Genomic DNA, 12,401 nt, shown 5'->3' with positions numbered 1-12,401 from the left:
ATTCTGGTATAAACACATTCTCGAGAACATTTGTCACTTAGTAGTTACCAGACAGTTGTTTATTTAACAGATTGAACTTTCTCTGTTGAACATAAGAAATATTCAGAGTTTATTATGAGTCTTCAAGACTTAAATGTCAGAAAGAAATGTTATGTTGTAGAAAGGTCAGTCTTGCAGTTACACAAATTCTGCTGCATGCTAAGAAACAGTATGTTCAGGAATAGTGGAGGGAGGGCAAGGTTTGAGGCTTCAGTTGATATTACAACTGCCCTTCATCTTCTCTTACAAGTCTTAAAAGGAGGAGTCAACAAAAGCTGCTTTTTCTGAATAGGGTTGTTTTTCATCTAGGTAAAAGAATGTAGCAAGTTGTCATCCTAATTTAAATAATTACTGAAAATGAGATTTAATTTCTTCAGTGCAGCTGTTCCCAGTTTGCCTGAATCATAGAAAGGACATACTAATGCAAAAGGCCATGCAGGGCATCCTCTAAACTAGAAAATATGAGTTCTCCCAGTGGAAATACAGCATCTGAAATGAATGTAAATATCCTTTAGTCGAGTTACAATTCACAATGAGGGCTTTCTCACTGAGGTAGCATATGCTTCATCATTATAATATGGCAAAAAGAAGATTTGAGTCACTCATTTGAATATAACAGTCCAGCTAGTATAAAATGGGACATGCTATGAATTAGTAATCTGAGACTGTTCCATTCCAAATGTCTTGGTTTCTCAGCCAGGGTCCTCAAGGAAGCACAGGCACAGAGGGATGGAGTGACTTGTTCAAGGCTTTTAGCAGATTGCAAGGGAACACAGTGTTCAGGGCTCCCAGTGCACCATGCTGTCACCTGACCCCTACTGCATCTCCTCAATAGTTGAGAAATATTTGACAGTTCTGAGAAAAAAAAAAAAAAAGATGTTGTTTTAATCCTGGGTGCCAAGTTTTCCAGTGGCAGCTAACACATGAGTGGTATTAATGTGGTTCTGCTGTATAAGCAATAGGAGTACCCAGGACGTGGGTACTCATTCCCTCCTTCAGCTCAGCTTCTGCTGAGCCATAGTGAGCCCTCACAGGCACTGAGTGACCTGAAACAGTTTGAAGTAAGAACAGAGATAAAAGGCAGACACACACACTTCATGCCACATCTTTAATAGGCCAGTCACCTTGGTTTTAACTTCTTTCAAGAAAGAAATTACTAAAGGAGTAGGTTGTGTAATCTCATAATAGTTTTCACACTTCCATTTATTAAGCCTCATATAAGGAATAGATGCAAATGGATAAAGTAAGTCTTACTTTTTAAAAATAATAATTCGGTTTGTGGTCAGGAGAAGGCTTTTTGTTCTGAAAATAATATAATTTTGAATGTACACCTTCTCAGCCATAATTAGCTTTCCACAAATGCTTGCTGGAGAGATTAACAAAATCATGAACAGTAGTTGAAAGTGTATGATAAAGAGGTAACAACACTCAGCTATCTTAGTCACTAATCAGTTAGAAGGGATTCTTACAGTTTAGTGGATCTATTTTGACCATCAAATTAATAATTTCTTATTTCAGTAATTTACTTCATCCTTCTGCGTTTAAAGGAGTAAACCTGATCATACAGATGCAACCAGAGATAAGTCTTGTGGTTTTAAGAGATGCTGTCAAAGCCCTATTTTGTTCTTTTGTAGCTTGTCATGTTTTGTGTGCAGAAGGCTGGTGTCTGAGATCTGACAGGTAGTGCTAGGAAAGACTACGTGTATTTTTTACTGTTGGAGTTTCCAGTGCTTATGAGCTAAAAACTATGATAAAAACTGAACTTACAAAACCATGAAAAACTGTCTTACATGCTTTTACTGTAGTTTTGATGCCTGATGAAGATGCAAGATTCAGTGTCTGAGCTTGAAAGGAGGACAAATTGAGATTTATGAAAAAACTGACTCTTAGTTAAAGGAAATTATATTAAGTAACTGTATGAAGAATAAATTTGTGCAGCAGCAGTACATGAAGATGTTCCAATACCAGACTAATGCACAAGATAAACACACAGAGGCAGCTTTAAAAGAGAAAACATTGTCCATTTCTTTGCCTACAGTGTAAACCAAGTGGATTAGGTAGGTAATGTAGCAGGCCAAGAAGAGCATGTCTTCTTCATGAGTTTTAAACTTGATTCTCTTTTTTTTCTCTCTGCTCTCTCTGCTTCTGACTGGTGCTTGCAGAGTGAAAGTAGCAGCAGTAGCAATATCTCCACCATGCTGGTGACACACGATTACACGGCAGTGAAGGAGGATGAGATAAATGTCTACCAAGGAGAGGTCGTGCAGATTCTAGCCAGCAACCAACAGAACATGTTTTTGGTGTTCAGAGCCGCCACTGATCAGTGCCCCGCAGCCGAGGGCTGGATTCCCGGCTATGTCTTGGGGCATACCAGTGCAATCATCATTGACAACCCTGATGGAACCATCAAGTGAGTGCCTGGGTGTGTGTAGAAGGGGAAGAAGGAGGAAAACTTCCAATTTAGAGAAGGCATTGAATCTTTAAGGCCAAAATTTTATGTGATCACAGAGAAATAAATAAATAAACAACAAGCAGAACAAGTACTGGAAAGGTCCCTTAGCAAATGTCAAAAATACAAGCTAGTAAGAAAGATGCCAGAATCACATATTCTTTATTAAAAAGTTGCAATTGCTTAATCTTCTGGGGAAAGAATGCCTTATCTAAGAGCAGAAATAATTTGTTTTAACTTTTTTATTTAATAGAATGAGTTATCAGTCTAGACACCTTTGTCTAGGAAAACGGGGAACGTTTGTTCAAATAAAACAACATTTTGGAGTTCCTAGATATCTGCTTTAAGCGACAAACCCATTGAAAATGGCTGTATGCTAGGAATAACTCTAATATCTCCAGTGGAAGAAATTGTACCCAAGTCTAAAGTTTGAATTTTGTGTAGAGCTTTTGTAAGGCTGCTTTTGGTATGGGTTTCATACTGGTTGTTGCTCAGTTTGCATTTTCCTACAGAAACTTTACGATTCAAGCAAGGATTTCAAGGAATACTGAACTTGAGACTACATTACTAGCTCGTTCACACTTTTAGCCAAGGCTGGCATCCCTTACGAAATACTTAAAGTATTTCATTTTACTATACTGTAATACATAGAAATTAATTTTTGACATACTTTTCCAATGCCATGTGAAACTAGATAGTATAGGACTTAACAGGGACTTGAAAAGAATTGATCAGTTTCATGTTCTGTGTTTAGGAAGTCAACATCTTGGCACACAGCACTCCGATTAAGGAAGAAATCTGAGAAAAAAGATAAAGACGGCAAAAGGGAAGGCAAGCTAGAAAATGGTTATCGCAAATCCCGAGAAGGACTTGCCAACAAGGTTTCTGTAAAAGTAAGTGTTCAAAGATTCCAAAAAAGTAGATTCCTAAGTAGTTTCCAAAAGAAGTTGGGTTGGGATTTCTTTATACTAGCTACTAGCTTCTGTCAGAAGTTCACAGGAAGGAATCGGAGACAGAAGTGACTTTAGTGGACATTTTTTGCCAAATGTGAAAGCAGGAAGTTATAACCTTCAAACATGAAAGCATCATACAAAAAAAAAAAAAAAAAAAAAGGATACTGCAAAAAGAATAGAGTGGTGCAGAAATGGTGGTGGTATTCATCTGTTTCTTGGATTTTTGTGGGTACAGCTAACTTTGATCCATCTCTGTGCTTGGTTTTCTACCATTCTTTAAGTTGCTATAAAATTATCAGGACATTAAATCTTTAATTTCTCCTTTCCAGCTTCTCAACCCCAATTATATTTATGATGGTAAGTTGCTTTAATTTTTATAAGTTTCAGTCAATAAATTCAATTAAAATGTTTTATGCTTGATATTATGTCAGAAACTGAGTGCTTTCTACAAAAATATATATAGACTCCTTTTAGATAAGGTAGAATGAAATATGTCATATTTATTTTTTAAGATGCAAGAAACGCAGTTTTTGTTCACAAATCCAAAACAACATAAAACACAAGGACCGTATGATGTGTTCTGCATGGAAGTGGGGCCTTTGTTGAATTTGCAAAGTAACAAGGCGAGGAGTTGGAGCTGCTTTATTTTTAATCTTGCATCCTAGGGAACATTCAGGACCTCTCCAGTGCAGAGGCAGATCAGGACAAAGGTAGTGGCCCATTGGGGTCAGAGCCAAACTGGGGTTTTAACTTAATAGACGGACACAGAGTTTTTGAGTTTCACCTGTGGAAAAGGGAAAGCACTTTCTACAGTGCTTCAGTGGATAAAGTGTTTTGTATTCTCCGTTGCAAACTTGGCTGGATATAAGAATAGCCTATCTGAGCACATCCTTAAATACTTTTCAGTGTAGACTTTGCCTACTTACCATATACTGGGTGCTTGGATCACCATGGTAGGCTTCAGGGTTATCTGTGCCACAGCAGTAGTGTTGTGTCCAGGTTCATGTAGAGAAAAATTCAGTAGCTCTGTAGAGCACCAGCAAGGGGCCCAACCATGGATGTGGTCCAAGGGCAAGGGATATATACACCTTGGGAATCTAAAGTACTACTCGGTCTTATAGAAAACAGTGCAAGGAATAGAAGTTAAATGTATTTGCTTCAGTTCACCTAATGCCATTAAATCTCTTTTTCCAGTTCCCCCAGAGTTTATAATACCATTGAGTGACGTAACATGTGAGACAGGAGAGACCATCGTGCTTAGGTGTAAAGTCTGTGGTCGCCCCAAGGCTTCAGTTACTTGGAAAGGTCCTGATCATAATACACTGAGCAATGACGGTCATCACAGCATTTCATACAGGTAATTTGTGTCATGTGCAACAGGAACTGCTGAAACTGTTACATTTTTAATTTGCACCCCTGGTGCAGGACAGGGTTTGGCTTTGAGGTGTGAGGATAGGGTTGCTCTCAGACAGAAGTACATCACTGAGATTTTCCAGAAAATTTTCCAGTTGTGTAACTTCTGTATGTGGCTAGGGTAAAAAAAAAAATGTTATAATCAGTTGATTTCTAAAAGCAAAATAAAATTAATCTGCTTTTTCTGATTAGTTATTGCAGAAACCATTGTGGTTCTGTCACACTAACCTGGTTCTTGAAACAGACCAGTGTGTCATGACATGGCAGTACTGTGACAGATCCTGCCAGTTCCTTATTTCCATTAGTGGCTTTCAGATCATACTACAGTGTTTTGCAAAGAAGCCTCTGCTTCCTCCTGATGTGACATCACTCTTCATTGTTGAAGCATAGATATTAACACTTTTGTCTGGTTTTAGCTTTGCTATGATGGAACATAACAGAATAACTGGCAACTTAAACACCAAGAGAAATTTTTCAGGAGAAATTGTTATTTTGGAATGGGAAGCTTCAGGCTAAAAAATAATTTGTTTTCTGAGAAAGCATATTTTATATACAGAAAATGTAATTTAATGAGTAACTTCAGTGTGAGGAGATACTTTATTTATGAGTTATACTCTTAATTCAGAATGAAAGACTCTTTGATGGCATGTTATGCTGTTCTTTACTTCCTCCTGCTCCCTCTTTTTCTTTTCTTTGGGTTTTTGTTTGTTTTTAATGGGAAGACAAAGGAAGTATGGCAGCTTTACTACTGCATCCAGGTCTGTTGTGATATGTATAAGAGTTAAACTCTCTAGGTTTAATTCACTGTTACTCATTACAGAATTATATCCAGTAAATCATGTTGGCTGTGGCTGACAGATTTTCAGAAATAATCCTGAAATGTTCTTTGAGCTGGGGAAGGGTGTCATCTTCCTGTGTTCCTAAAATTTGCCTTCTTTTCCCCCTGAAATCGTGTGGTGAAGACCACTGCAAGTAGGTTTTGGATAAGTCAGTAAAATTACTTGCAGCAGCTGAGATGAATCCAAAAGGAAAGCAATAAGTAAGATAGAAGATCTTGAAATATGCATTATTGTGAAAAAGCAACACAACGCTAGGATTGGTTTGAACCTAGAAGTGAAAAGTGTAGGGAGGACTTGCCAAGTATTCCCATTTGTAAGAGACTTGCAAATTAAATTGCCTGTTGTTCATGTCCACGGCAGATAGTTGAAAGAGTACTAGAAATGTATTGCACAGAAAAAAATTTAAGCAGACATTTAAAGACAAACCATCAAACAAAAAGGGTGGTTGGACACTTAGAAAGATTAAGGAAGAGCCTGCAGTCTTTCTTCTCTGTTATTACTTACCTTAATGATGTCACTGCCCTGGAGCAGAGAGTAAACTTAAGTCCTTTCTAGTTTCCTTCCATCCTCATTCTTCCAGATTCTGAGGTCTCCAGAGTAGTGGTGAAGTATGTCTTTTGTGTTGAAGGGCAAGCCCTCTTTTACAAGGTGTGAATGCTCTAAAAGCACAAATGATTGATCAGCTGACACTTCCTGGGAGTCATGGATGGACACGAACCTTTCAGAAAGAGCGAGGATGGATATTTGTCTCAATATGGCTTCCAGAAACTTGAAGTAGGTAGAGGAAGCAGGAAGAAACAGGGGAAGCACTTGATTTTTCCAACAGTAGAGCCTAAGACATAGTGAGACAGTGTTTTTCTAGTAATCTGTGGTACTTTCCAAGATACTGGATGAACACAAAGTGCTCAGATTCTAGTGAACGCTTCTGATACGGCAGGGCAGGGTTAGTAATGTTCATGCAGAGAGAGATAAGGGCTGGAGAATAAGAAGTATAAACAATATCAACCTAACTTTGTCTGATTTTCATGGCTTAAGGTCTGTGAAGTTACTGTAAAGTTAACGGGTGCCGTTGTGTTTGGCAGTGACCTGGGAGAGGCGTCGCTGAAAATCGTTGGCGTCACTGCAGAAGACGATGGTATCTACACGTGCATAGCTGCAAACGACATGGGTTCGGTTTCATCCTCTGCCAGTCTACGAGTTTTAGGTAGGCCTGTCTCTGCCTTCTTCTAAAGCCTACTTACAGTTGAAGTGCCTGGTACCCATAGAACAGTAAAAAGGAAAGCTCAGCTCCTGGGCACCCTGAGCAACCCTTTAACATCTCCTTTGTTAAAGGAGAATTGATAACGAGCCTTTTTAGCTGTAATATATTGCCTGTTTTAGCAGGAATAGATGGAGTTTTAGGATGCAGCTGATTAGAGGTACATACACACGTTCCACTGTACTGTCAACATGCATTCACTTTGCCAGTACTAGTTCAAACACACCGATAAAATCATATTTTATCATCAGCATTCTTAGTTTAGTCTGAATGAATGTCACAATGCTAACCAAAATTTTGAAGTGTACAGATAAGAAAAGAGTAGCATTACTTAGTAATCTATTTGTATTTACTTTCTCCTTTGCTTGAATTGTAAAGCCATAATGTTTAGGAGAACATACAACTAGTTCTTGTCTTTGCATCATTTTGATCTACAGTTAAACTATTTCAGTACCTGAAGCAAGGCAAACCTGAATGTGAGGAATGAAAAGGAAATGTGGAAAGATGAAAAAATGCCTGTGTTCTGGGGGCAGACAGCAAAGGGGAAAAAAGATTTTTACTTGATGTGTGTGATGACATTGTAGTAAGTTTTTATTGTGTGTTCATACATTCACTTCTTATTTGCCTAAGTGTTCCTAATTCTCCATTTTTTTAGAAATAGGAAAAATACAGACAGCAGGATTACAGATGTTCTTACAAGGCAGTTCATAACAACTGATGCCATCTGGGTCCATTAGTCTATTGTGAAGCCCATATATTTTTTCCGTTTGTGGGAATTAATTCATAGATTTTAGTACAATGGCTCTGTCTCAAATTGACTCACATAAAAAACCCCAAGACATGAAATGTCTCAGCTGATACGGGGACTTCTACAGTTGTCCCAAACCTCTTCAAAGTAGAGTCTTTCTTCTCATTTTTTCAAAGAGCTTTGCTGTTTTCCTGGAATTTTAAACCAGACTCTGAAAGATGTGTCCCTTCCAAATCTCATCTGAAATTTCTGAGTGTTTATATTCAGTAGTGCCACTTTGAGCTCCACCTGTCAGTAAGTTCCTTACTGACAACATACTGAGGTGGTGATTATTTCCTGCTCGCTGACCCAAGACAGACAGTACCCAAGCCCTGGGATGAATGTGTGGCAATATATAAAAGAGACTGAAAGGGAAATTGTGGTCTTCATATAGGTGTTTCCTGAAAAATAATTGTTCTCTGAGGTAGCTGCTACACTGCCTGACCACACTTTTCTCCAGTGGCAGATGTATTATGGATAATAAGATATAATGTAAATAATGTAAGATCTTTTCTTTTTACTGCTTCCCTCAGCTTGCCACGGTTACTCATTCCTTCACAGATAATTCCCACTATAGAATTTGTTCTACTGCACTGACTGGGCTGCCTTGGTGCAGTTTGTCCTGCTTCCACCCTGTGTGTCATACAGGGATTAATAAGATGGGGTGATTCTCCTAACAGCCATGAGATCTGAGTATATTAAATCTTGGACATATTGTCCTTCTCTTTTTTGTTTGTTTGTATAGGTCCTGGAAGTGATGGGATCATGGTAATCTGGAAAGACAACTTTGATTCCCACTATAGTGAAGTGGCTGAGCTTGGCAGGTGAGTTCTGTATGCTGATCTCCAAAGCTGTGAAAATAAGGACTTCTCTTTCAAAAATTAAATTCTCCTTGATAAATATTTAATGTATGACCCTAAAAGGTCAGAATTTTGTTGGATTTAATAGAAGTGAGGAAGTGAAAATTCTGCTAGCACTAGGTGGCACTGCATAAACAGAATGCAGTTAGGCTGAAGTGTTGTCATGGATGAAGGGATGGGTTTGGTTGTTTTTTGTTTTTTTTTTTAATAAAAAGATTAATTGCTTTACAGTGACTGGCACTGCTTCTGTAGTGAAGTTCTCCTAAACCTTCTTCTTTAGGGAATGAAAACTACAGACAGAACTCTGAAAATGGGCAAAATAAGTAATGTAGAATATAGCTGTCCAACATAATGATGACCTTTGAAAGCTGGTTATTACTCTGACAGGTTGTCTGCAAGTGTGATATAACAGATCTCTGTCAAGTTTCTACAGACAAAATTTTAGTTGATGCATGTACTGAAAATTGTCATGCCCAAAATCATCTCGGTAAAAGTAACTTACTAGAGATTAAAATTAGATCTCTTGGAGTATACCTCTCAAGTAAAAGTATGTCCTTATTGCATCTCTTGGTTAATTCTTTCATTTCATTGTTGTGTTCCAGGGGCAGATTTTCTGTCGTTAAGAAGTGTGACCAGAAGGGAACCAAGCGAGCAGTAGCCACTAAGTTTGTGAATAAGAAGTTGATGAAGCGAGACCAGGTTACCCATGAACTTGGAGTCATGCAGAATCTCCAGCATCCCCAGCTCATTGGCCTTCTCGATACCTTTGAGACCTCCACCAACTACATACTAGTGTTAGAAATGTGCGTAGACCCTAAATTATCTGTAAAATGCAATTTTCCAGCTGACTTTCTGGGGCATTTATGGTAGTTTATGAATAAGGAGCTCTAAAATTTCATAGCAGTTTGAAAGCACCTAAGTAAAATACTGCAGTTGTCTAATGCTGCTCAACTAAAATGTTGAGTTTAATACTCAGAGGGGAACAAATAGAGATAGTAAATTGAAATGTGGATGATAGTCTTAAGGTTCAACAGTATTTTTGTATCAAATGGCCACAAAAGTGAATTAGGAATGTTTTGGTCTGGTAGCTTGATGTGAAATCTCATCATACCATAGTTCTCTGTCCTGTAAGCCCTTCAGGCTACAGTTACTGCTGTAGTCTGTAGCCTCTTAAGTTTTTTCTCAGTTCTGATGCATGGATTAAAACAAAATACAACCCTTGTAATTCTAACAGGGCTGACCAGGGTCGCCTTCTAGACTATGTCGTGCGATGGGGAAACCTCACAGAAGGGAAGATCAGACTCTACCTGGGAGAGATTCTGGAAGCTGTGCAGTATCTTCATAACTGCAGAATAGCACATTTGGACCTAAAGGTGAGGTGTTAATGGGATTCTGGGCAGTGTGCATAATTCCAGGCATAAAAATCTCCCTCTTCTAGAAAACTTGCAGTTGGGAACATGGAACTGTGAAATGCTTTGAGAGTCATGAAGGATATGGCTTGCAGCTCCATTCACAAATACTTTAGATCACTCACAGCCAGCAAAGCAGAAACTCTCAGTTTCCTGTGCTTTCTCCTTATAGCTCACTTGCCCTGTGTGGCTCTTCATGCTGAAAATAATTGCTAACAGGAAGTTTGACTATTTATTTATTTATTAATTTATTCCTTTAGTTCTGATAAACTTGCAGCAGAGATCCATTCCTTTTGCAAGAAGCATAGAGTTTATTAGGAAGGAGACTGCTTTTCCTCTTTTGCTGCAAAAACGTTTCTCATCTTTGCACTCTGAGGGCTGTGATATCTACATGAATGGTACTTCTTTGGGCCTTTGTTCTTCTTTTGGGTGTTACTTGAGCCACAAAAGTTGATGCGTTCTAGTAAAAAAAAATTATATGAGAAGGTCTTAATGTAAATATTAATTAAGAACTTACTCTTTACACTTATTTTTTCACCTGTACATGAATAATAATTTTAACATTGACAAGTTGTCCTTGTTGGCAGGGTCGCTTTAGTCAAATGGGGTCATGATGAGAAAAAGCAAAAAGCCTGAGTCTCTTCCCTCCATGTATTTTTGTTTTCGAAGCAGAACCAGTTTTGGGTCTTCATAGCATTAAATTCTTTCTAGTGTGCTATACAGAGTTTTTCTGGTCTCACATACCGATGAACTAATTAAAAGTTAGTTGTAGGTAAGTTGCTATTACTTTGCGGAGATTATAGCTACAGAAGCAGTAGCTTTAGAAATAAAACTGTAGAAATAATTCCGCTTTCAGCTCACCAATAATCGGGCAGTTCTCTTGAAGTCATGTGCATCCAACAGGATCTTCTGCTGCCGTAGTCTCCTAACAGGGCTTGTCTTCCATCTGTACAGCTGCATTACATGAAAGAATCGCCAAAAAAACTGGATTCTGTTGAAAGCATCATGCAACTATCTACAAAGTCTTCCAGTCTTTAAATGCAAGGGTTTTGTTGTCTCTGTCATAAAACAAATGGAGCAGTTGCTTTATTCACCCTCTATTTGTAATTGCTGTTCCTTAAGCTTAAGTTTTGAACCACAGTTCCTGTGACATTTGCAAAGCTGCTGCCACAAACAACTGAGGTATTAACTGGCTGAACTATATTTCCTGCAGAAAATATAGTGCCAGCAGCTAAACCACTTCTATACTAACAATTCTGTGTTGCAATAGGCAAGAACCCACCTGCTATTTGTTCTGGGGAAGCCTTGCTAAGACTGCCCCAGAGCTTTGCAGAGCTGGTCTTCTGCAATGATCCTTACAGAGTGCAGTTATTTATATTCTAGAGCTGACCACACTGGCTGTCGGAAGCAGTTAAGTTGGAGCATTAAATGTGTGTTAGACTGACTTGAAAAAAGATATTTTAACCTTTGCTTTTATGTTTTCTAGCCTGAAAATATTTTGGTGGACCAGAGTTCCACTAAGCCAACAATAAAACTGGCTGACTTTGGAGATGCAGTCCAGCTCAATACCACATATTATATCCACCAGTTACTTGGAAACCCAGAGTTTGCAGCTCCTGAAATTATTCTTGGAAATCCTGTTTCACTCACTTCAGATGTTTGGAGCATTGGAGTGCTCACTTATGTCCTTCTTAGTGGCGTCTCTCCTTTTCTGGATGAAAGTGTAGAGGAAACTTGCCTGAATATTTGCCGCTTAGACTTTAGTTTCCCAGATGACTACTTCAAAGGAGTTAGCCAGAAGGCCAAAGATTTTGTATGCTTCCTACTTCAGGATGACCCAGCTAAGCGTCCCTCGGCTGCACTGGCCCTCCAGGAGCAATGGCTGCAGCTGGGGAATAGCAAAAGTGCTGACAGCATTGATACATCCAGACTGACTTCATTCATTGAGCGGCGAAAACACCAGAATGATGTTCGACCCATCCGTAGCATTAAAAACTTCTTACAGAGCAGGCTCTTGCCAAGAGTTTGACCTTGCTTGAAGTTCTCTCTCATTCTCTTTCACCTGCCAATCAATCAGACTGGAGATGGACTCCTCCTGCCAATCAATCAGACTGGAGATAGACTCCTTCTGCCAATCAGCTGTTGACTTGAATTTTAAGGAAAGCAAACCCCAAGCCAACCAGCTGCTAGTGAATGTTCGTGTGCAAATGCATTCCACAGGGACCTGCGCAGGGCGGCGTGGGGGACTGGAGATGCAGACTTCACGGGGGTGGAGGACAATAGCACTGTACTCTGCAAAAAGCAGTCACAAGCGATACAGCAACAGTATTTTATTCAGGTTTCTGCAAAAAAAAATAGTTTTTTTAATAAACAAGAGTTGAATTTTGCAAGTGA

The 12,401-nt window shown here is 38.8% G+C and overlaps 1 protein-coding gene across 1 annotated transcript in view; it reads left to right on the top strand.

The window, feature by feature from the left end:
- TRIO (trio Rho guanine nucleotide exchange factor) overlaps positions 1 to 12,036 on the top strand; it is a 244,451-nt gene extending 232,415 nt beyond the window's left edge. The window contains exons 49-57 of the mRNA XM_062499699.1: positions 2,202 to 2,449; positions 3,243 to 3,381; positions 3,771 to 3,798; positions 4,636 to 4,798; positions 6,776 to 6,897; positions 8,484 to 8,562; positions 9,201 to 9,401; positions 9,833 to 9,971; positions 11,494 to 12,036. Of these exons, the coding sequence (XP_062355683.1) occupies positions 2,202 to 2,449; positions 3,243 to 3,381; positions 3,771 to 3,798; positions 4,636 to 4,798; positions 6,776 to 6,897; positions 8,484 to 8,562; positions 9,201 to 9,401; positions 9,833 to 9,971; positions 11,494 to 12,036 (1,662 nt within the window). The remainder of the gene's footprint in view (positions 1 to 2,201; positions 2,450 to 3,242; positions 3,382 to 3,770; positions 3,799 to 4,635; positions 4,799 to 6,775; positions 6,898 to 8,483; positions 8,563 to 9,200; positions 9,402 to 9,832; positions 9,972 to 11,493) is intronic.
- Positions 12,037 to 12,401: the final 365 nt, after the last annotated feature.

The sequence above is a fragment of the Cinclus cinclus genome, chromosome 1, assembly GCF_963662255.1.
Source record: "Cinclus cinclus chromosome 1, bCinCin1.1, whole genome shotgun sequence".
In the NCBI taxonomy this organism is placed as follows: domain Eukaryota; kingdom Metazoa; phylum Chordata; class Aves; order Passeriformes; family Cinclidae; genus Cinclus; species Cinclus cinclus.
The sequence above is the reverse complement of the archived record's forward strand: the minus strand, read 5'-3'. Positions and strand labels throughout refer to the sequence as shown.